Source organism: Eublepharis macularius, chromosome 6 (assembly GCF_028583425.1).
Source record: "Eublepharis macularius isolate TG4126 chromosome 6, MPM_Emac_v1.0, whole genome shotgun sequence".
In the NCBI taxonomy this organism is placed as follows: domain Eukaryota; kingdom Metazoa; phylum Chordata; class Lepidosauria; order Squamata; family Eublepharidae; genus Eublepharis; species Eublepharis macularius.
Window position 1 is genome coordinate 113,386,437 of NC_072795.1, and position 23,583 is coordinate 113,410,019.

General features: G+C 43.6%; 1 protein-coding gene across 1 annotated transcript in view; it reads left to right on the forward strand.

Moving 5' to 3' along the window:
- Positions 1-23,583, forward strand: part of CDH23 (cadherin related 23) — an 819,524-nt gene that overhangs the window by 674,688 nt on the left and 121,253 nt on the right. Inside the window, exons 36-39 of the mRNA XM_054983948.1 lie at positions 2,794-2,943; positions 5,094-5,222; positions 6,805-6,933; positions 14,065-14,292. Of these exons, the coding sequence (XP_054839923.1) occupies positions 2,794-2,943; positions 5,094-5,222; positions 6,805-6,933; positions 14,065-14,292 (636 nt within the window). The remainder of the gene's footprint in view (positions 1-2,793; positions 2,944-5,093; positions 5,223-6,804; positions 6,934-14,064; positions 14,293-23,583) is intronic.

The window sequence follows — 23,583 nt, forward strand, 5'->3', positions numbered from 1 at the left end:
AGAGAGCAGATGGAGAAACTCAGCCAATATCAGCTGGGAGTTGGCTTTTGATCTTCATCTCCAAACTTCTTGCTTGATCCCTGCAAGAGAACTCAGCAAGAAGTATGGGAGGTAGGTTTTGTTTGGCAACTGTTTGGCAGATTGGGTGGTTGGCTCACTGATGGTTGGGATAGCTGAACACAGTAAGTCCAGCTGCTGAACATGTTCAGCAGATATGCTTTCAACAAGCAATGTTTAGAGGCTTAACAGGCAGTGCTGTGATTGAGATGTGAGATGCAGTGCCCTGGCATTTTGTATGTTTACTCAATCATGAAAAAAATAACTTAGCCATTGCCTGATTCTGATCACATGATCAAAAAGGAAGTTATGTTAGAAATCAGTGCCTGTTAGATGTGAATAATTTAGAACACAGGATGGAACTTTGAAGGGACCCCATAGCTTATGAGAGTGGTACACTTTTGACCAAAGGTAGGTGTAGGTCTGCCAGTAGGCATAGTGGAAAATGCTCTGCCCTGTTAACACAGGCATAATATGTAGAAACAAGCATCGTAAGTTTTGATGACATGGAGATAAATAATATTACCTAGTAAATAATATCCCTATGAGAAGAAGAACCGAACTTTTTTTCCTCCAGGCAGTTGGCTGCCCAAGGTAGATAGGGCTTAGTGGGAATAGATCAGTATGTGCCATGAGAAAAGGTTCTTGGGTGCAATTTCCATGGGGTGTTTGTTCTTTCACTGCGTCTATGCCCTGACTTTCACTACTTCCTCCATAGAACTGATTTTAGACTATAATGCCAGACGGCTGGAAATCTGATAACATTTATTTTCTTTCTTTTCATATGTGATATATGTGGACTCTTCCAACAGAAAGTAAGTATATTTATTTTCCTGTCATGGTCATCCTTTCTTCATTTATTGCAGCCTTTGGTACTTTCTGTTGTTTTTTTCACAAAAGCAACTGCTACTACGTATTTTCAAAATTGGCACAACATAGAATGCCGAAAGTATTAGGCTGAGTATGATTCAAATAGGTTCTCAGTGATATAGCCAGAATTGTTTAAAAATATAATGTAATCATTCTATATCGCATTAAGGTGACTGTCCTGTCTCTAGAGATATTGTTTAGCCCAAAGTTCCATACAATGTATACCGAACAAAATAGCCAATTTCCTCTGTGTTCACTCTTGAGTGTCCTAGAAATTGCAGCCATTTTACTTTGGGATTTGGGGTATTTTTTACTGGAATGCTTTATGAACTCCCATTTGATGCTCTTGGACAACTCCTTGTTCCCTATAGATGTGGCAGAAGGGGGCAGAGTAATGTTTCTCTCAGATCTTTGAATGTGTGTGTCTCTCCCCATCCCCAGTATCTCAGGGGTCAAGCAGATGATATGAAAATCACGTGTCCTGGTCCACCCATAAAATATAAATTGTAGGCTCCTGCAGTGTCATTTTGCCTCAGATCCATACAAGTATGGGAGAGAGGTTTAACCCTTCGATGTTCATTTGGTTTCACTATTCAAAACCACCTCCTCTGCTATTGGAGATTTAAAATGTAGTTGAAGGCTTAAATCAACTCACCTTTCCCTGTATAAAATGGCCTTTCTCATTGAGGCTTAAGGCAGTTTTCACAGTGTAAGACAAATATGATCAATGGCTGGGATAGCCAATGAACAATGCAATAGGGTTTGAATTCCAGAAATTTGAAAAAAAGCAGAAATCTGAAAACAAAACTAAAAACAAGTTGGACCTTGTGCAGAACTGAAAGGAAAAGGTTTCTTGTGTCTGTCTTGCATCTCTATGAGCTTGGTTCTGTCACTTCCAGAATTAAACTGAATAAGAAGGAACAGAGTATGTCCTTTTCTAACTGACTTTTTGCTGCAACAGTAAAAATCACTCAGAATCAAAACAGAAACAAGCAAGAGCTTGTGTACTAACAGCTTTGTCCCGAAGCAGGCCATGTTGCCTAATTCTGCATCAGGAACCTTTAGTCAAGTAGATAAAATCTCAGGAATGAAAGGATCTTCCTCTCTTTCCCTCTTCAGGTGCATATATAAATGCATATAAAGTTATTTCTAGAGATGAAAAGATTTCCTTTAGCTATAACAAAAACACAGCTTGTGAACCCTTGGGATGATTCTGAACTCATCACTTAGCTGCAATGCATCCATAACAACTAGCATTCTCCTTTGTCTTTCTCTTTTCATTGTTATGAAGGAATGATCCTAGGAACGTTTTGCTGCAACCTTTAAGAATGTTCATATCTTGCTGGACTAAAGAATTTGTGCAGCTGCACCACAGAAAGGGACAGGGGCCAGAGCTTCCATAGCAAATTCCAGCTTTTCTCTCCCCCACCTTTGTTTGTATGAGGACTTGAAGAATTACATTAGATCTGAATAGACATACACTTAATTCTTCTAGTCCTTCAAGTTTTGGGGGCTCCTAGACATCTTTGAGACAGAAATTATACCTGAAACTGACGTAAACAGGGAAGGAGAAAGAGGTTTTATCCATAGCATACATTGAAAACACTCTGGAAACTAGTTTTTATGGTCATTTTTGAAGTCCCAAAAACAATCTTAGGTATGTTTCAGGGCTACAGCTCACAGAATTTTTTTTCAGGGGCAAATTAAACCAGCTTACATTTCCAGTCTAGAAACGCACTAAGGCTTCATTGGTAAATTGCTCCAATTATTCAGAAATCTTGGCTAAAACAAACTGATCAGAAGCTGTGCTTTTGAACATGTGAGAGGAGAGAGATCTTGTTCATCTTTGCATTCTCCATTGAACAGGTTACCATCACCATATTGGATGAGAATGACAACAGCCCACAGTTTGATATTACTTCTGACTCATCTGTGAGTGTAGCAGAGGACAGTTCTGTTGGACGACGGATAGCTTTGGTCTTGGCCAGGGACCCTGACGCAGGAAGCCATGGGCAGGTAGCAATGTTTGTGTGATTGCAAAATGTATAATTCCTGTGAAATAGTTGTGTGTGAGGGAATAGGATAAGGTGGTCAATCAGATTTAGTTCATTCCAATCTCTGGATTAATGCTTTGAATGTGGGATTGAAATTGAGGAATGGCTAGCTTCTGTGTAAGCATTCTGGAGATTAAAAGTAGATTGTATAGTCCATTAGCAATATATGAATGCTAGCTATTATTTGTAACCGAGTTTTCTTCCCCTAATTGTTATGACATATACTTTCATTGTTACAGCACACTTCCTGCTTTGGGATGAATACTTGGTCCATTTCAAGCAGACATACATGCAACTCAGGTTTACCAGCTATGCAGGCAGCTTAATTGACTGATGAAGAAAGCACTTCTCTTACACTACACTTCCAAGTGCCTGCAGACTGGAATTAGGCAAAATCAGAGCATGGGAAGCTGACATGATAGTCCTATTGGGCCCCACCATCCCTTTCTCCAAACATCTATGCCAGTGTAATGAGTAACTTGATTATTAATATGGAGAAGTATTATTAAAAGTCTGTAGTCTCTCTTCTGAGTTTTATCGACTGGAACATAGCTTTTTAAAAAAAATAGATTGAGCTTTTTTCTGGAGGGAGAATAATGCTAACACATGGGGACAAGTTTGTATGGTTTCCCTGTAGCTGCTGTGGTTGCCATACACATGACTGTCTTGAGAAGACAATGTGTAGGCAGTTCCCAATCTCTGCTTTACTGCCTTAATCTAAAACACTGAGCAGACTGAGTTTTATGAAATGAAGACATTTGAGGCTTACAGAGCTCCCCACAGATCAATTCAAGTCCTACCCCATATCATTACTCTTTTTCTTTTCTCACTTTCTTACAGACCAGCTCTAAGGTTTTAATAGTGATCTATAGCGCTTCCCTGTGATACGAAGTGACTAACAGTAAATGTGACAGCACAATTGCTCAGCAGGTGGCTGTGCAAGATAATAGGAAAAAATAACGTGTAAAATAAGTTCTTTGGTGCCAAGAAGCTGCTTGACAGCTGACAGATAGGACAATGGACTTGAACAATCTGAAAAACAGATGCTGCCTTTCTCACCACCACAATGTACTAAAAGGAAGTTCCCTTTAGATTCAGACAGGAAGCCCTTCGCATTTAAGGTGTGGTGTTGTTGTTTTCTTTCCTCTTTTGATCTGAATTAGTTCGCTGTTGTGAACTTCCCAAACTGTGTCATGCTTGAAGGTAAATCCTGCTTTTGTGTTCTTCATATTGAATTCATGGTGAATGTACTGAACAGTGTTAACATCACAGAAGAGTTCACAAGAGCTTTTAACAGCAATTAATTATCCTTGGTTGCTTTGACCACAATTTTTATTCACACAAATCAAAGTTGTTAAAGACAAAGTGGTGTGGAGATCTGCATTGTCATGATTGTACTGCAGAGTTATGGTATCTAACAGCAGCTGCAGCAGAATATGCAATGGGATCTTAGTGGTTTTTAAAAAGTGGGTTTGGGCCCTTGTTCCTGGGGGAAAAAATGGAGTGGTAGTTTCTATCTAAAAAAGGAGAGATTTCTGTACTTCTTAACTAATTGAAAAATAGTTCTTCACTTAGCACAGCGGTCAGCCCTGTTCGCCTACATACAGCTGTCCATCATCTTTTTCCTTTGAACGCTCTTTGCTACAAATTAATTAGATGATTAGTAATTAAAATACATTTTCATTACTACATTTTAGGTAATTAATATTTTTTCTTATAAATCCCAATCTATTTCCCAATTGTCCTCCCAACACACACATTAAGTATAGATTCTGTCAGCCATACAAAACAAGTACATTTGGAACTTTAAATACATGTTAATGAAAACAGAATACAGCTTTTGGCTATGCAGAACTGTTACTGTATATAGCCATACTGAGTAGTGCTAAAGAAGTTATGATCTCCTCTATCATAATCGTTTATGCAAAACAGTATGTAGAATTTTATCTGGAACTTGAATGGTGGTAGCCTTGTATAAATATTGCATGTGCAGGCTCTTTGATTCACTAACCACTAGAAATGTGTGTGTGTGTTGGTGCCCACAAAAAGCCATAGTGTCACTTTATACTCCATTTCCTAATCAATACTTTGTATTTTATTATTATTGTACAGGTAGCTTTTTCTATAGTATCAGGAAACATTGGCAGGGCCTTTGAAATCCACACGACTAATAACACCTGTGGAGAAGTGTTTGTGGCCAGATTGCTGGACCGAGAACTGATAGAACACTACACATTAAAGGTAACCGGGAGATACCCCCTTTGAAGCTGCATGCAACTCTGTTGATATTATTTGCTGGATTCAGGCAAACAGCTCATCCCGACTGTGATTAACTATCTTGTTGCAGGTTAGACCCAATCATTTCACGGAATGTGCCATTTGTATGTTACTACACAACTGATTACCAAACTGATACTTCCGTGACAGAAAAATTATACTTTTTTGTATTTTTAAATTAAAGATCTGTGAGATATATTATTTCCCCACATGTTCAAAGTACTGCATCATGTAAAATAAAATTTTGTCTTTCATGAGACAAATTAAATGCCACTATATAGTTCATTGTAGTTGCTTATAACGGTCTGCTGCAGAACTAGACTTAAAGTATTGGTTTCAAAGGAACAGTTTTATCCCCTCCACCTTCCACCAACCTCCTTTATAGTAATTGGTTTGTAACTTCTTATGTGCTTCCAAAGAAGCACTTTAGTCACAAAACAAATCTGTGAGGCAGGCAAGTTCTAAGGATAGTGACTTGCCCAGGAACAAAATCAGCTTCATAAATGAGCAGCCATTCCAAATAGCGAAGGTAAAAGCAGCCACTAGTCTTTCTAGCAGGCATCCAGGGATAAGGCTCAGATCACAACCCTTTATTTAGAGGACTACTGCTAATGCTAGTTGCCAACCCAGGCTCTATCCGTTGGATTACTCTTATATGATTAATTGAAATAGCGATGTATTGTCGAAGGCTTTCGTGGCTGGAGAACGATGGTTGTTGGTGGGTTTTCCGGGCTGTATTGCCGTGGTCTTGGCATTGTAGTTCCTGACGTTTCGCCAGCAGCTGTGGCTGGCATCTTCAGAGGTGTAGCACCAAAAGACAGAGATCTCTCAGTGTCACAGTATGGAAAAGATGTTGGCAAGTCATTTATATCTACTCAGGAGGGGTGGAGTTGAGCTGAGTCATCCTGTAAGAGTTTCCCAGGGTGTGGAATGCTAATGGCGGGAGGCTTCACTGTATCCTGAGGAGGTTCTTTTGCATATGGATTGGGGCTTGATGTGCTAATCTTCTCTGCAGGGCTATTGTTGAGTATAGAGTGTTTTGTTAGCCTGGTGTTTTTCAGAACTGGAAACCATGCTCTGTTCATTCTTAAGGTTTCTTCTTTCCTGTTGAAGTTTTGCTTATGCTTGTGAATTTCAATGGCTTCCCTGTGCAGTGGCTTCCCTGTGACTCAGGTCAACCCCACCCCTCCTGAGTAGATACAAATGACCTGCCAACATATTTCCACACTGTGACACTGAGAGATCTCTGTCTTTGGGTGCTACACCTCTGAAGATGTCAGCCACAGCTGCTGGCGAAACGTCAGGAACTACAATGCCAAGACCACGGCAATACAGCCCGGAAAACCCACAACAACCATCAATTGAAATAGCCATTACCTTTAACTCTGTTTAATTCTGTTAGGTATTGCTAGAGCTAATTGCTTGACCCTAAGCACCTTGTATCATCTTTATGTTGTTTGGGGGGAGGGGTTGTATACAGTCATCTTATTTGAAGATGGCTATACTCTCTATATTTCCATCTAGATTTATTTTTTCTTCATTACAGATTCAGGCAGCTGACAAAGGTATCCCACCTCGCAAAAAAGATCATACCTTGAGGGTTAATATATTGGATGTTAATGATAACCCTCCTGTCATTGCAAACCCATATGGATACAATGTTAGTGTGAATGAGGTAAGCTTCTGTAATGGTTGGCTTTCTGCACACAGGTTCACAATTCTGTCTTTCCCCTTCCTATCACCCTTAGTGAAAGTAGTAGTTGTTGTTAGCCTATAAGGAGATCAGATTCCAGGCTCTACTTTATCCCTTGCTCTGTTGTACCAGGGTCTGTAATAACATATAGTTATGTACTTCAGAATATTTTAAAACAAGGTGTTCATCTTCGTTCTTCTGTGCCTCCACACATGGGGACTGCGCAGGCGCAGGCCAGCCGCCGGAAGATTTTTCATCGCTTTCCTCAGCTCCGAAGGGGCCGTTGGGCGCACGCCTCAGCGACCGTTTCCCACCCAAATGGTCACATGTCCCAACAGTGACCAACGGCCCCTTCCCTCAGTTCTCTTCTTGCCGCCGCTAGAAGGGAATGTCTGCTTCGCAGCTCCGTGCTTTATAGTGATTGCTTGCTTCGTGATTGATTATTTCTGTATTGACTTGGATTTCAGACTTGACTTACTCTTCTTCTGACTGATTTGGACGGACTTTGGACTCGGTGTGTATTGACTCGGACTGTTATTCGACGACGTGTATTGCTGAACCCCTTTAACATGGCCTCTAAGGCCTTATTCAAGCACTGTGCTCAGTGCCAGATGAAGATGGCCCAAACAGATGGGCATGATCTGTGCCTTTTTTGCCTTGGGGAGGGTCATATTGTCCCAACGTGTAAGATCTGCCAGAAGTTTACCCATAAGGCCAGACAGGAGAGGTCTGCGCTCTGGCAGAAAGTGTTGGATGGAGAGGAGACTCCCAGACCCCCTTTGGTGGCGGGAAAAACTCCCTTGTCCTCCCCAAAGGCTGCCCTTAGCTCCTCGGCCGAACGGCATTCACGAGCGGGCTCTGTGGCCTCTGCTAAGTCAGTGTCGACATCTCGACCGGCGAGTATAGCAGTATCAAAAGCAGGTTCACAAGTGGCGATGTCTCCGAAATCGCTGAGAGAAAGGGCGTAGTCGAAGTCGGATCCGAAGAAGTCGGTTTCGGGATCGGATCCGATGGGGTCGGATCCTACCTGCCTGTCGACTCCGACACCGGATCCGAAGGCTACTGCAGTTCTGAGACCACACACCGCTGGCAAGAAGTCTTCCACCAAGAGGGCGTCGGATCCGAGAGCCAGCTCGGAGCCGCCGTCGAAGAAGCCGAAGAAGTCCAAACATCGACACTCTCGGTCCCCACGACGCAAGTCTGCTGATGAGGTGGTGCTAGTATCTCCATGCACGCCTTCCCCTCATCTGAACTCACCAGACCGTTCTGCTCCGGAGGAAGTGCCGGATCCAGGTGCGTATGTCGTGGTCTCGAGTGAGCATCGTTCCCTGTCACTGGAACCGAGCCCGGCTGCCCCTCGTCAGATCCGACGCACACCCAGAGAGTGCTCATCCGCGTCGCCAGCTTCCTCCACTCGGAGTCGACTCCCTTTCTCTGATGTGGAAAGTGTCGGTTCCGAGCGATCCTTGGCATCATGACACCGGCAGGCCTCCTATATTCCACCTGCATACCATTGCCAATGGAAGGGGGCCCCTGCGGGGTATGACTCCCCGGATCCGAGGCCATCAACATCCAGGCAGCGTGAGTGGCTACCTCCACCATTTCCAGCTGATGAAGTGTCGGCTCCTGCTTCTGATGAGGAGGAGGCTGCTGTTGACTACGAGTATCGCTCTGATTCCTTGTCGGAACCGTCTCCAGATGACAATGTGGCCCCCAGTACGAGTTCCCCTTATGAGGACCTCCGTATCTACGCCAACCAGATGGCCCGTATGGCAAAGGTGTTGGAGATTGATATTTCTTCGGCCACGCCTAAGACGAAGGACAAGCTCCTGTGTTGCATCTATGGTGACAACCCAGCTACGGTGGGTTTCCCTATGTTGGAGGACGTAGAGGAGATAGTGGAGAAGGTGTGGAAGGTGCCTTCAGATCTGCCAGCTACATCGAAGCGGATTGAGCAGATGTACAAAATCAAGCAAGGCACGTGGCAGTCGCTTGTCAAACATCCTCCACCTTCATCCCTGATTGCCGAGGAAATCCAGCACCGACGGTCAGGTTCCTCTTCCGTCCCGCCAGACAAGGAGGGGAAGCTACCAAACCATCATGGCTGGCTATCAGCTATACCTGTGGGAGAAGCTGACGCCTTATGTCACTGACTTGCCTGCAGATAAGGCGGTGGTGTCCCTGCTGCAAAACGAAGCCATTCACCTTTCAAAGCAGCAGATGAATGCGGGGAGCCATGCAGCTGATACTGCGGCCCGTGGTATGTCGTCAGCGGTGATCCTGAGACGGCACTCTTGGCTCCAGTCGATGGCTCTCCCGCAGGAGGTGAAGACCAAAATTGAAAATTTGCCCTTTGAAGGGGATTCCCTCTTCTCAAGCACCACGGATGAGGCGCTGAAGAAGAAGGAGGAAGATAGGCAGACGGCTCGGTCGTTGGGAGTGACCTCGGCAGACAGGTCTGCTTTTAAGCCATGGAACCCTACGAGATACAACCTGTACCAGTACCATGGAAGATACCAGCAACGTCCTTACTTCCAGCACTATCCTGCTGCTCAGCGCCATTACACTCCTGCGCAGCAACCCAAGAGGCGTAGGCCTTTCAAGCCCCGACCATCTCAGCCTCCTGCTCAACAAAAAGATCCATAAGGAGTAGGGAGACAATTCTGACGGGATGAACCAGTCACAGCCCTGACTTTCTTGGACAGGCTGAAGCCTTTCCTGTTTGAATGAGAGTCGATAACATCTGACTCATGGGTCTTAACGATTGTGAACAAAGGATATGGGTTGGAATTCACTGAACTGCCTAGGTGTATCTCACCGTTAAGGGCTGTGAATAATACCATGGCTGAGCTAGAGGATGAGATCATATCTCTCTTGGCCAAGGGTGCTGTGGAGGAGGTGGCATATGAGGAGTCTGAGAAAGGCTTCTTTTCTCGTTTCTTTTTGGTACCCAAAAAGGACGGGGGTTTACATCCCATTCTAGATTTAAGGGGTCTCAATGCCTTTCTAAAGGTGACAAAGTTTAAGATGGTCACGCTGTCTGCTGTAATTTCCTTGCTAAAGAAGGGGGATTGGTTTGCTGTCCTTGATTTGAAGGACGCCTATTTCCATGTTGGAATACTAGAGGAGCACAGAAAGTTTCTGGGCTTTGTTTACAAGCGAAGGGTGTTCTGTTATAGAGTGCTGCCCTTCGGCCTATCCACGGCACCACGGGTATTTACCAAGTGTGTGGCTCCTGTGGTGTCTTTCCTTTGGGAGAAAGGCTGTGCCATTTTTCCTTACCTTGATGATTGGCTCATCGTGGCAGACTCTGAGGCTGGGCTTGTGCACGCTGTAGAGTTAGTACTGAGCACATGCAAACGTTTGGGTCTGCTGGTAAATTTGGATAAGTCAAAGCTGGTACCCAGCCGTAAGGTTTCTTACATTGGTGCAGTATTAAACTCAGTTGAGGGTAAAGCACTACTTCCACAGGAAAGAGCTAGGTCTCTTAAGGGATTGGTTTCCATGTTCAAGAGAAATCGTTTCCAATCTGTGCGCATGATACAATGCTTACTGGGTCACATGGCAGCTGCTACCTCAGTAGTACCCTTTGCGAGACTGCGTATGCGTCCGCTTCAAAATTGGTTTGTGCGGAGTTACGATGCTATGCGCCACCCTCCGTCTCTCAAGTTATCCATACCTAGGGTCATTCTATCCTCCCTTGACTGGTGGCTGTCAGATGACAACTTGTTTAAGGGGACCCTGTTTGGCTATCTGCATCCTGAGGTTACAGTGACCACTGATGCGTCCTTGCAGGGATGGGGTGCCTATTGTGGTGCTGTGTGTGTACAGGATGTATGGTCGGAAAGGGAAAGAAACCTGCATATTAACGTTCTTGAACTAAGAGCTATTCGTTTTGCACTTGTGTCCCTTGCAGCACTTCTACAAAACAATCAGGTGTTGGTGCAGACGGGCAACACGACTGCCATGTATTACCTAAACTAGCAAGGGAGCACAGCATCTTCGCTTCTCTGCAGGGAGGCCACGCTCATTTGGCAATGGGCGATCCAGAATGGTGTGATGCTTCGGGCTATACACGTAGCGGGATCAGACAATGTTCGGGCAGATGCCCTGAGCAGGGTGCACATGTTGGACCACGAGTGGGAACTAAACGTAAAGTACATTGGGCTGATCTTCCAGATGTGGGGCCAACCAAGCATAGATGTGTTTCCAACGTCAGCAAACACCAAGGCCCGAATATTTTGTTCAAGGGCAGGGAGCAACCCCCTCTCTATTGGGGATGCCTTCCAATTTACGTGGACCCACAGGTTGCACTATATGTTTCCACCATTCCCGCTAATAAATCGGACGTATATGAGTCTACCCCCCCAGCAGGATCTTCTGCTGAACGGGAGCTTGTTCCACCACGAGCCCAAGAAGTTGCACCTGTCTGTCTGGCGGATTCTACCCCGCCTGTAACTTATTCTGAGCAAGTGGAGCAAGTCATGCTAAATGCAAGGAAACTCTCCACTAGACAGGCTTACAAAGCTAAGTGGCTTAGGTTTGAGGCTTGGGCAGTTTCAAGAATGTAGTGCCTATTAGTAGCCCCTTAGGGTTTGTCTTTGACTACTTATGTCATTTGAAAGACCAAGGGCTTAGGGTTACCTCCCTAAAGGTACACCTTGCGGCTATTTCCGCATTTCACGAGCAGGTTGACGGTTGTACGGTGTTCTCACACCATAAATCTCGTCAATTTTTAAAGGGGATGTTTAATCTTTACGTGCCTGTGTCACCACCAGTGCCTCAGTGGTCTCTCTCCCTAGTGCTATCTAGGTTGATGCTGCCTCCCTTCGAACCATTAGCTACATGCCCTTTGGACTTACTGTCTTACAAAGTAGCGTTTCTGGTGGCTGTAACATCTGCTAGAAGGGTTAGCGAGTTAGCAGCACTCAGGGCTGACCCCCCATTTCTTCTTTTCCATAAAAATAGGGTGGTTCTGCGACCATGCCTTAAGTTTCTACCCAAGGTGGTGTCCACCTTCCACCTGTTGCAGGAGATCACGTTACCTGTGTTCTGTCCGAATGCATCCACTAAAGGGGAAAAGGCCCTTCACACTTTAGATTTGAGGAGGGCCTTATCCTTTTATTTGGACAGGACAAAGGCCTTCCGTAGCAGCCCCCATCTTTTTGTCTGCTTTGGTAGTAAGGACAGGGGTCACAAGGCATCATCCCAAACAGTGTCCCGATGGATAGTGTCGGCCATTACTAAGGCTTATGCTCTGGCCGGGGTGGATTGTCCACTGGGGGTCAGTGCTCACTCCACACGCTCTCAGGCCGCTTCGTCGGCGCTGGTCAGGGGTGTGCCGCTGGTTAACATCTGCAAAGCGGCGACATGGTCATCTGCTGACATGTTTGTAAAACATTATGCTATGGATGTTAATGTAGAGCAAGATGTTGCTGTGGCCAAGGCTGTCCTCCACTCCTTGTTTTCATAACAATACACTTGAATGCCTTGCTCCAGTGATGGAGAATGAAACTCTGTATATGTATATACGTATATAGTTTATTGAACAAAGTTAATGTTTTTTGAACAAGTTATTTATCTTGTGCTAATGTTTTTGGTACATAATAAAATTGAGTTGGATTTCACCCCACCTTCCTTATTGTGTGAAGCTTGGTACTCTCCCATGTGTGGAGGCACAGAAGAATGAAGATGAAAACAGGGTTAACATACCTGTAACTTATGTTCATCGAGTTCTGTGCTGACACACATCCCTCCCTCCTGCCCCGCTGTGAACTCCTATTACCAAAAACAAAAACAAAAAAGGAATGAGGATTCTTCAATTGGTAATTATTGTACAGGAGAATTAAATTCTGTATGGGATAGCGACCGCAAGGCTGAACTGAGGGAAGGGGCCGTTGGTCGCTGTTGGGACATGTGACCGTTTGGGCGGGAAATGGTTGCTGAGGCGCATGCCCAACGGCCCCTTCGGAGCTGAGGAAAGCGATGAAAAATCTTCTGGTGGCTGGCCTGCGCCTGCGCAGTCCCCATGTGTGTCAGCACAGAAGAACTCGATGAACATAAGTTACAGGTATGTTAACCCTGTTTTTTTGAGTGACAGCTATTGAGTGAAAGTCCTGGTAAATCTGGATGCACTTTGTGCCAGCCAAATAAATGAATAAATAAATAAACAAGTTCACATTGTGTGCCTAGGAAATGAAAATGCTGTATGCATATTTTCATAAGAATACTTGATGTGCTTATTTTAATCTGTCTGGGAAGAGGTGTTTCCCCATCCCTGAGTGGTATCTGCTCCAGGTGATAGGATTCAGGTGACTAATCCGGCATCACTAATGTTTGAAACTCCATGGCATCAGCTGTGTGGCAGCAACTGGGAGATGGGCAAGAGATGTGTGAAAAGCTGCCACAGCTGGGACTAACTCATGACGTCTCTCAAGAGCATAGGAGAGGACTTTAACACAGTTACTTCCAAGCTTAGCTACTGCAGCATACTGTATGGGGACCGCTCTTGAACACAAATTGGAAGCTTCAGTTGGTACAGAATTATGTAGGATATTTATTGATAGTTGCTAGACCCTTTGAACAAAGGATGATTGCAAAGTTCTATTAGGGTGGATTACACAATCAAATCATTGTTCTTACTTGTTGGGCTGCTCTTTCAATCAAAACCTAATCTATGGATTCTCACTTTTTTGCTGCCTGTAATTTTTGCAGATTTTTTTCCTGCAATCTACAGAGACCATGAACAACTGCAGCCACAAGGTTCAGGGTTGTTGTACTGCAGATAATAATAATTTATTGATTGTTGGAATATAGTGTTTTGTGATTGCTTGTATATTAATAACCTTGACAGAAAGGTAATCTATGAAGCATATAAATATTATTATGTATATTTTCACTGCCCACATTCATAGCAAATATAACCTGATAATTATATGGTAATATTAAATGCACTGGTAGTCCTTGTCTATTTCCCAAACAACTATAAATTGCACAGTTGACTTAACAGACCATTTTTGAGAGCAATGTGTTTTATTTTATGTTTCTAACTCACGAGACAGACATTAATTTCTATGTCTTACCATGCTATCTTTCCCCTACATGTTCCCATAGAATGTGGGTGGAGGCACTGCAGTGGCTCAGGTTCGAGCAACTGACAGGGACAGCGGCCTCAACAGTGTCCTTTCCTACTACATCATTAATGGGAATGAGGAGATGACCTTCCGCATGGATAGAGTGACTGGGGAGATTGCTACCCGCCCTTCCCCACCAGACCGTGAGAGGCAACAGTTTTACCAGCTGGTGGTTGTTGTAGAAGACGAAGGCAACCCAGCCCTTTCGGTAGGTGATGATTATGAGATTCTGCTCATTATCTATTTTTATACGGCTTCTCTTCCATTAAGCTCTCAAAGCAGTTCACAACAATTATAACAGTTAAAAGCCAATTGAAAAATAGCATATATTCAATAAAATAACAATAAAATAACAACCTAATACAAATTAAAAACTGCTTTAGTTCCAACCCAGCTTATAAAACCTTGTGAATAACATAAAATAGCATCTTGAATTGGATCCGGAGGCTAAGTGGTAACTAGTGCAGCTGCTTCAAAATCGGTGTTAATATGAGCTGACCATGGTGACTTGGTCAACTGTCTAGCTGCAGCACTGGGCTTAATTCCGTCTATAGTTCTGCCATGTTTATCATTAAGCAGTCATCCTGTGCCACTATATATACACACACATCATATGCTTATTAGAATTTCAGTGATAAGGGCGTATTCATAGAAGCCAAACAGTCTTTGCTGTTAGAAATAAATGGAGAGAGCAAAACAAGTATCTTACACATGTCACATAAATGGACTGTCACTTATATATAGTTTTTTTTAAAGTAGTTGCAACTTTTCAGCCAGGACAACTTAGGCTATTCTGGCTTAGTGTGGTGAGAATGGAGAGAGAATGTTATATGAATATTGCATAGGTAACCTTCTATTATTCTACCTGAATTGCAGGCCCATCCAAATATATCTGGATTATATTCACAAAGGTGGTAGAAGTACCCTGAACATAGGCTCTTGACTCTTTAGGATGAGAAAAACTGACATAATTGGGGTGGGGGTGGGGAGCAGAAGAGCTAAAACAGGGGAAAGACATGCTCTGGTTTAACTCACTAGAGAGGATTTACAACAATATAATGGTCTACAATGCCAATGCTAAACATTGACTTCTTTCCCTCTCTTACTCACTGCTACAAAATACCAATTGTTTGTATTCATTCATCAACATTAGTTATACCCTTTTATTACGTGGGGAACTGAAGCAAAGAAGTTATCACTTGTTCAAAGCTAGCTAGAAAGTTCATTCAGTTTCTCATCTTCAAGAACAATATTTTATTTTAAGATATTAATTAGCTACCTTTCTACTTAGAGGAGATCAAAGCAGCTTACAATATAATAAATAAATAAATAAATAAATAAATAATAAAAATGATATAAACAAATAATAAATAAATAAGAAAAATACATTAAAAACACAGTTTAAAACTACCCATACGTTTAAAAGTTGCTGAACAAAGCCATCCTAAATTTTAGGAAGTCTTCAACTGCCTCCTGAAGATTAAGTGAAAAGGCCTCCCTGTTCCATAATTGCAGGGCTACTACTGAAAAGGCCATGTACCCACAAACCAAGCCTCTGTGGTTGATGGGACAGTCAGGAGGGACTCTCCCTATGATCTTAACTCCTTAGTAGAAACATGGGAGAAGATACCTTCAGATACCCTGGTCCCAAGCCATGTAGGGCTTTAAAGGATATAATCAACACCTTGAATTGGGCTGTGCAGTGGATAGGTAGCCAGTGTAATCAATGTAATAGCAGGTAACATGTTCCTAGTAGCTGCTGGCCCTGACCAGCAGTCTCACCACAGCTTTATGCACTAGCTGCAGCTTCCAAACAGTCTTCAAGAGCAGCCTCCAATACATTGCATTGCAGTAGTCCAGTCAAGCTGTAATTAAGCCATGGTTCATTGTTGTGTTTTCTGTGCAGTCCCACATGGGAACTGTGCATGCTCAGGCCATGGACATTCCAAAGCTCATAGAGACGCTCTCCGAGCCTTTTTGCACGCTTTCCCACCAGACACAGCTATAGAAGGTGGGGTGAGCTGCACCCTCGCTCAGTTCTTCTTTTGCCAGCACTGAAGGACGTGTCTTCTCTCCATTCTTCGGGTCCATCACTCTATATGCAAATTAGGGCCTTCAGTACTATGGCATCAAAGACCATCTTCAAGAAGTGTTCTCGTTGTGGGACAAAGATGGTCTAATCGAATGGGCTCTACAAATACTTTCTTTGTCTGGGCAAAGGCCATGACATCTCGTGCTGTTCAGTCTGCAAGCAATTCACGCCCAAAGCGTGCCATGAAAGGACATCACAACTTAAATCGGCTCTTTGGGAGTCAGCCCTCAAGCTCTCTACTGACTCCGATCTTTATACTGCAGAAAAAGAACCACATGCATTGTGCTTCTATTTGGACAGGACAGCTCCTTTTAGAAAGGACCCTGATCTCTTTGTCTTGTTTAAAGGACCCCAAAAGGATCTGAAGATCACCGCAATGACCATTTTGAATTGGCTAGTTTGGCTTATTAAGCATTGTTATAAACTATCTAAACAACCATGCCCATTGCACATAAGAGTGCGCTCTACAAGGGCTCAGTCCACCTCGTCAGCCTTCAACTTGGGCATCCCTTTAGTGGAATTGTGTAAGGGGGCTGCCTGGTCTACGCTGTCGACATTTATCAAGCATTATGCCATTGACGAGAAGAAATGCACTTGTGGGCAAGGCTGTCCTGAAGAGTTTCTTCCATTAAAGAGCTTCACGCCCATCTCCTGGATAAATTAGCTCGCTAATTTCCCATGTGGCACTGCACAGAAGACATGACAATGAGTACAGGGTTGCACTTACCTGTAACTGCTGTTGCTCAAATGGTCTTCTGTGCAGGCATACATCCCTCTTGCTTTTCCTGCCATGTGCTCTTTTTTTTCTTACCTTTTTCTACACTAGTGGCTTAGAGAACTGAGGAAGGGAGCCGCTCACCCCGCCTTTTAGAGCCATGCTAGGGGGGAAATCATGTGAAAACACACGCCTCTAAAAGCTTTGGAATATCTATGGCTGGCTTGGTCATGCACAGATCCCATGTGTGCCTGCTCAGAAGACCACTTGATGAACAACAAGTAACTATAAGTGTAACCCTGTTATCACTGTGATTCCATTTCTCTGAACCAAGAGCAGGCACAGCTGATGCAGCAGTCAAAGCTGGTCAAATGCACTCTAAGCCACCAGAGCTTTCTAAGGTGACTGCTCTGTCAAGCAGTACTCCTAAGCTGCAAACTTGACTTTTCAAGGGCAGTGTAACTGTACCAAAAAGTGGAGACCTCACATTGCTAAACAGCCTTTCTACCAACCCAGAACATTTCTGTCTTGTCAGGATTAAAACTCAACTTGTTTACCCTCATCCAGCCCATTACTGACTTCAAGCGCTTGTTTAGGATGTCAACAGCATCCTCAGAATTAGATGGAAATGAAAAGTAGGCCTGAGTATCATCCTCATCTTGATGACACTGCAGCCCAAACCTCCTAATGACCTCTCCCAGTGGGTTCATGTAAATATTAAATAGCGATGGGGGATAAAATCAAGCCCCATGGTTTGATTCGGTCGATGGCCAAATCAATGGTCAATGACTATGCGACCATATTCCCTCTCAGTACCAGAAGACATTCTTTAAATGGATACTTCTTCCTATCAATTTCTAAAACCTTCAGACCCCTCCATCAGGAAGTGATTCACCCAGTTTTCATCCTGCCTCCACCAAGACAGCCAGTTTTTAGCATCTCTCAGTCTGGGGCTGTTTCATTCAGGAGATCTTTTCTATCCCCTACTTTTCCCCATCTTAACTAGACAGCAGAAGGGAAAAGGCACTTTCTTCTCTGAGAAGGCAGACTGGGAGACAGAGGAAGCCACAACCTGCAGCTTGCCTCAAAATACATGAAGCTTGAGGAAGCAGCAGCAAGAAGATCATTAGCATGGAGCTTCCCCCCACTCTGGGACATGCTCCACTTGTAAGATGATGATCATCTAAGTTCAGGAACCCCCAAAATGAGTGGGCACAGCATCCTAAGTGCCTTCCTACTGAAACCACTGGTATCAATCAGAGCCAAAGTAGGCATTGTATGTGACACGAGTTGAGACGCAAGTGCCTGACCTAACTCACTGTCACGTATAACTCATATGAAGTGGGTTTACTCACCTTAAAAATGTTCTGTTCCTCTGTTGGGCTCCACAATGCAGCAAAGGGGAAGGAGAAGCTTCCAGCTTCCTTCCTGTGCCATTTTCACCAGTGAAAATGACTGCAAGGAGGACTGTATGTGGAGCCAGAGAAAGGGGCAAACCCTTGCCACAACCTTTTACATCAACACCAGAAGGGAAGTCTCTCACCACCACCCCCTTCACAGCACTCCAGAGCCCAACAGAGCTACTGAAAGCTTTTAACGTGAGTAAACCTCCTTCATATGAGTCTTTGCATGTGACAAGTTGTGTTGGCCACCCATATCTGTGGCTATTTCAGAACAGTAATCAAACAAGTGCAGCTCATAGAACAAAATAGTGAAATGTATCAGCCTACCAGAAGCTCTAGCAAGGGCAATTGAGTCCCAGATTCTTTCTCATCTACCCGTTCATAGACATAATGTCACTCTACTCTGAATTTTTCAGCTGCATAACAACTCTTGGATTGGGAATACAGCATAGGGAGAGTAGAATTTTAACTTCACCCTGTGCTGTACTCCTATCCTCAGATTGATGACTGGAACTGGTATTTGCCCTGTTTGGTGAAACATATTGATTGCCTATACGGTGCCTGTATATTTATATATTTAGTGCTGGTGTGACAGAGTGGTGAGTATATTGGACTAGGACTGGGGGTACCCAGGCTCAAATCCCTACTCTGCCATGGAAGCTTTTTGGGTGATGTTGGGCCACTCAATCTCTCTCAGCCTAACCTGAGGAGGGGATTGAGCCATGTACACCACCCTTGGAAGAAGGTCAGTATAAAAATGCTTTAAATCAATATTTTCCCCTGTGGGACAAGTATCAGCTGTGTTGGGGCTGCTTGATGGTAAGAAATTGGTAGAGTAAAAGAATTTAACCCCACTTCTCCTCCCCTGCCATTATCTAAATCAGACCTGCAGCTGTTACTCACAAAGGAAAAATACTCTAGAGATCCAGTCAAGGATCTTACAGCATCTCATCTTGTTTGTCCTTCTGGTTTGGACTTTTTTGGAGAAGCTTGTCAGCTACCCAGGAGTTGTTCTTCTTTCTGTGCACTCTGACTTAAACCTTGGCTGCATCCACCCGGCAACAATTCTTGTATGTTGCTTTGGTTGCTGCTGCAAATACACAGCATACACACAATTGGTTGAGGAGTAGATTCTCATGCCACTTGTGCAGTCTAACAACTTTTGTTCCCATTCGTTTCCAGTCAATTTGCACAAAAACTGCTTGTACCTTATATATCTGCACTGGGAAGCCTGGCAGTCCTGTGGGTGGATGTGCAAATACACTTTTTCCAACAGTTCGTCACTTCTTCACTCCTCATTCAGGCTCCACAGTTGCCAGCCTGTAGGGATGGAAAACTTACTGCAAGTTATTGACCACAACTGCTTTATACCAATTAATCGCATTTGTTTATTCAGTAATGTCTATTCTGACTTGCAGCAGCTTTCTGGGATCTCAGGCAGAGGTCTTTCACATCACTTACTACCTGATACTTTTTTAAAAAACCAAAGATGCTGAGTATTGAACCTGAGACCATATATGTGCAAAACAGATGCTCTACCTGCTCCTTTAAAAAAACAAAAACAAAGATACTATAGGGCAGGTAGTCCCAAGAGAAGGGATGTGAGTCAGTTGAGAAAAAAGAACATCAATCACATCAATTGAATGAAATTCAGAGCATTCCAACTAGCCATTCTAGCTTTGTAGAACAAGATGAGATGACACTACAAGCTTATATATGTTAGAGCGAGTGTTAAACTACGCTGCGGAATTAAACGCCGAGCTGGTCAGAGAGGCAAAAGCTTTATTTGAGGAAGTTACATACTTGAGGGAAAGGGGGAGAGATAGATCCTAGCTATCTGACTACATCTTGCAGAGAGAGAGAAGAAGTGTGGAGCAGGAGAGAGAAGAAGCAGGATATTGCCCTGTTTAGCCCAATAGGAGACAAGACAAGGAAATGACCCCCAGGAAACAAGAGAGGTGCTACTCTCACTGTCCTAACTAAGTGATCCTTGCTGCCCCCTGCGTGGTAGGCTCTTCTTACTTCTTGCTGCTGCAGTACACCAGACATTGTTATTTGTAACACCCCTTCTCAATGTCTAGTGTACAAAGTCCACAAAGTTCAGTCTTTCTCGTAGACTTTGAAATTTCTCTTTGGCAAGTGGCTTGGTGAGGATGTCTGCTATCATTTCTTCTGTAGGGCAGTACTGTAGCTCAACAAGCCCTTCTTCTTGCATATTTCTCACAATGTGATTCTTTATGTCAATGTGCTTGGTTCTTGATCCAATTCTTTCTGTATTTGCAAGCTTTATGCAAGATTGATTATCTTCAAGGAGTTGTATAGGTTTGGGTTCATTTATCCCAAAGTCTTCTAATAGTTGTAGAATCCACTTAAGTTCTTGGCATGCTTCTGCTGCTGATATGTATTCAGCTTCTGTAGTTGATGCCGCTAGTAGGTCTTGCTTTCTGCTTGTCCAACTGATTGCTCCTCCGCCATAAAAGAATACTCGTCCACTGGTAGACTTTCTGTCTGTGATGTCTTCTGCCCAGTCAGCATCCATGAATCCCACTAGTCTGGGATTGTCGCTTGCTGGTAGCTTGAGCTTCAGTTGTGCAGTACCTCTCAGGTATCTTGCCAGTCTTTTGACTGCTTGCCAGTCATTCACACTTGGTGATGCATTTTTCCTGCACAGTATTCCAACTGCTGCTGCTATGTCAGGTCTGGTTACTGTACTTATGTAGAGCAATTTTCCAATTGCTTCTCTGTACACTTTAATGTTTCTCAGAGGTTCATTGTTTCCACTTTGTTTCAGGAAATCTGTTTCCATTGGAGTACATGTTGGTTTTCCATCTTTCATGTCCATGTAGTCTAGGAAATCCATGATCTTTTGCTTTTGATTGAGAAGATAGCTTACATCTTCCTCTCGCTCTATTTGAACTCCAAGGTAAAAGCTGACATTTCCAAGACGCTTTACTTCAACCTCTTGGTTCAGGTGCTGAATTATTTCATCACAATCTTGTTGATCTTCATAACAAAGAAGAATATCATCTACATAAATCAGGATAAAAGTCCATTTGTTGTCTTTCTTTCTTGAGTACAGGCAGCGTTCTGCCCCGCCTTGCTTGAATCCTTCTTTGATGAGCATTTGGTTCAGTTTCTGATTCCAGGCTCTTGCAGCCTGTTTTAGTCCATAAATGCTCTTCTGCAGTTTGCATACAAGTCCTCTGTCTTTGGACTGTTCAAATCCAGGAGGCTGTGTCATATACACGTCTTCTTCCAGCTCTCCATGGAGAAACGCAGTTTTCACATCCAGATGCTCCACATGCATCTTCCTTGCGGCTGCTATGCTCAGTAGTGTTCTTACTGAAGTGTGTTTCACTACTGGTGCGAAGGTTTCATCATAGTCTTCTCCATACTTCTGGGAATATCCCTTTGCAACTAGTCTTGCTTTGTACTTTTGTACTTCTCCATCTGCATCAAGTTTGGTTTTGAAAATCCATTTGCATCCTACTGTCCCTTTTCCAGGTGGTAGTTCTGTGAGAATCCATGTCTTGTTCTGGATCAGAGAATCAATTTCTTCTTTTGCAGCTTTTCTCCATTTCTCTGCTTCTCTTGCTGGCATTCCTTCTATGTCTTCCCAGCTAGAAGGTTCTGGTACAGCTTCTGTTTTTGCCAGGTAAGAGAATTTCAGTGGTGGAACTCCTTTGTTTGCTCTGTCTGAGCGTCTGACACTTGGCTCTGCTTCCCCTTCTCTTTCTGTGGGCTCTGCAGGTGTCTCTTGTGTCTCAGTCAGGTCCCAGAGTTGCACAATCTCTGGCTGCTGTGTTGCATCAGCTTCCTTTGGTGTAGAATCTCTGGTGTCAGGCTTGCTTGCCTTCTCTTCTTCATCAATGTGCACCACATGGCGGATCTTCACCGTGTCTGTCTCTGGGTTGAGGATTCGATATCCCTTGCATCCCAGTGCATATCCAACAAATATGCCTGCTTCTGTTCTGAGATCCATCTTAGACCTCTTTTTCTTCGGAACATAAGTGTAGGCTTTTGATCCAAACACTCTCAGATGCCTTACATTGGGCTTGCGGTTGTACCACAGTTCAAATGGTGTGCTGCTTGCACCCTTTGTAGGTAGCATGTTCTGCAGATAGGCAGCAGTGTTGATAGCTTCTCCCCAATATTTTTGAGGTAGCTGTGCTTCTTGCAGCATGCTCCTGCACATCTCTGTGAGAGAACGATTTTTCCTTTCTGCTATCCCGTTGAGTTCGGGGGTGTATGGCACGGTCAGGTGATGCTCTATTCCTTCATCTGCTAGGAAGCTTGTCATCTCCTTCCCCACGTACTCGCCTCCACTGTCTGTGCGGATAGCTATTGGTTTTCTCTGGAATCTGTTCTGCACCATTGCTAGGTACATCTTGAATTTTTCCAGTACTTGGCTCTTTTCCTTGAGCAGGTAAATCACAGTAAATCTTGAAAAATCATCAGTAAAAGTCAGAAAGTACTTACTTCCAGTGGGTGTTTCTGTTCCCATGGGTCCACAGACATCACTGTGAATCAGCTCCAGTGGTCTTGTTGTCTGCTTCTCACTCTGTTTGGTGAAAGAAGGTCTTGTGCCTTTGGCTTGAATACAGCAAACACATTTCTCTGCATCAGGACATTTTCTCATTTGCAAATCATTAGTCAGATTCTGCCTTTCAAGCTGATATATATAATCCATATTAGCATGTCCAAGCCTTCTATGGATAAGACTAGTACAATTCTTGTGAGTGCACTTTTCAATTAAATTCACTGCGCCTTCAGAGCAATCCAGCATATACAGGCCATCCTCTAATGTGCCTTGTGCAATTAATTCACCTTCATTGCTAATAAAACATTTCTCTCCTTTGAATACAGTCTCAATTCCTCTTTTGGCCATTGCAGAAACCGATATTAAATTAGATTTAAGTTCAGGTACGTATAGACAATCAGTGATCTGCACTTCTCTAGTTTGGCCACTGGGTAGTGCACAACATGCAGATACGGTCCCTTGTCCCCGAGCCGTTAAAGCCTCTCCATTTGCTGTATACAATTTGTCGTGGCTTTCTTTCATCTCATTAAAAAACTTCTCTTGATTGCATAGATGGTTAGTACACGCACTATCAATTGCCCATTTGCATATGCTTTGATCATTTTTACCAACATTTAAACAATTCTTATCAGATCTGCTTTTCCTTTGACCATCGGCATTAGGTGACTTAATGGCTGCATTAGCATTCCTAAAGCCTTTTGTTCCTGTCCCTCGTGGCCGGTTGCTTACTCTCTGTGAATCATGAAACC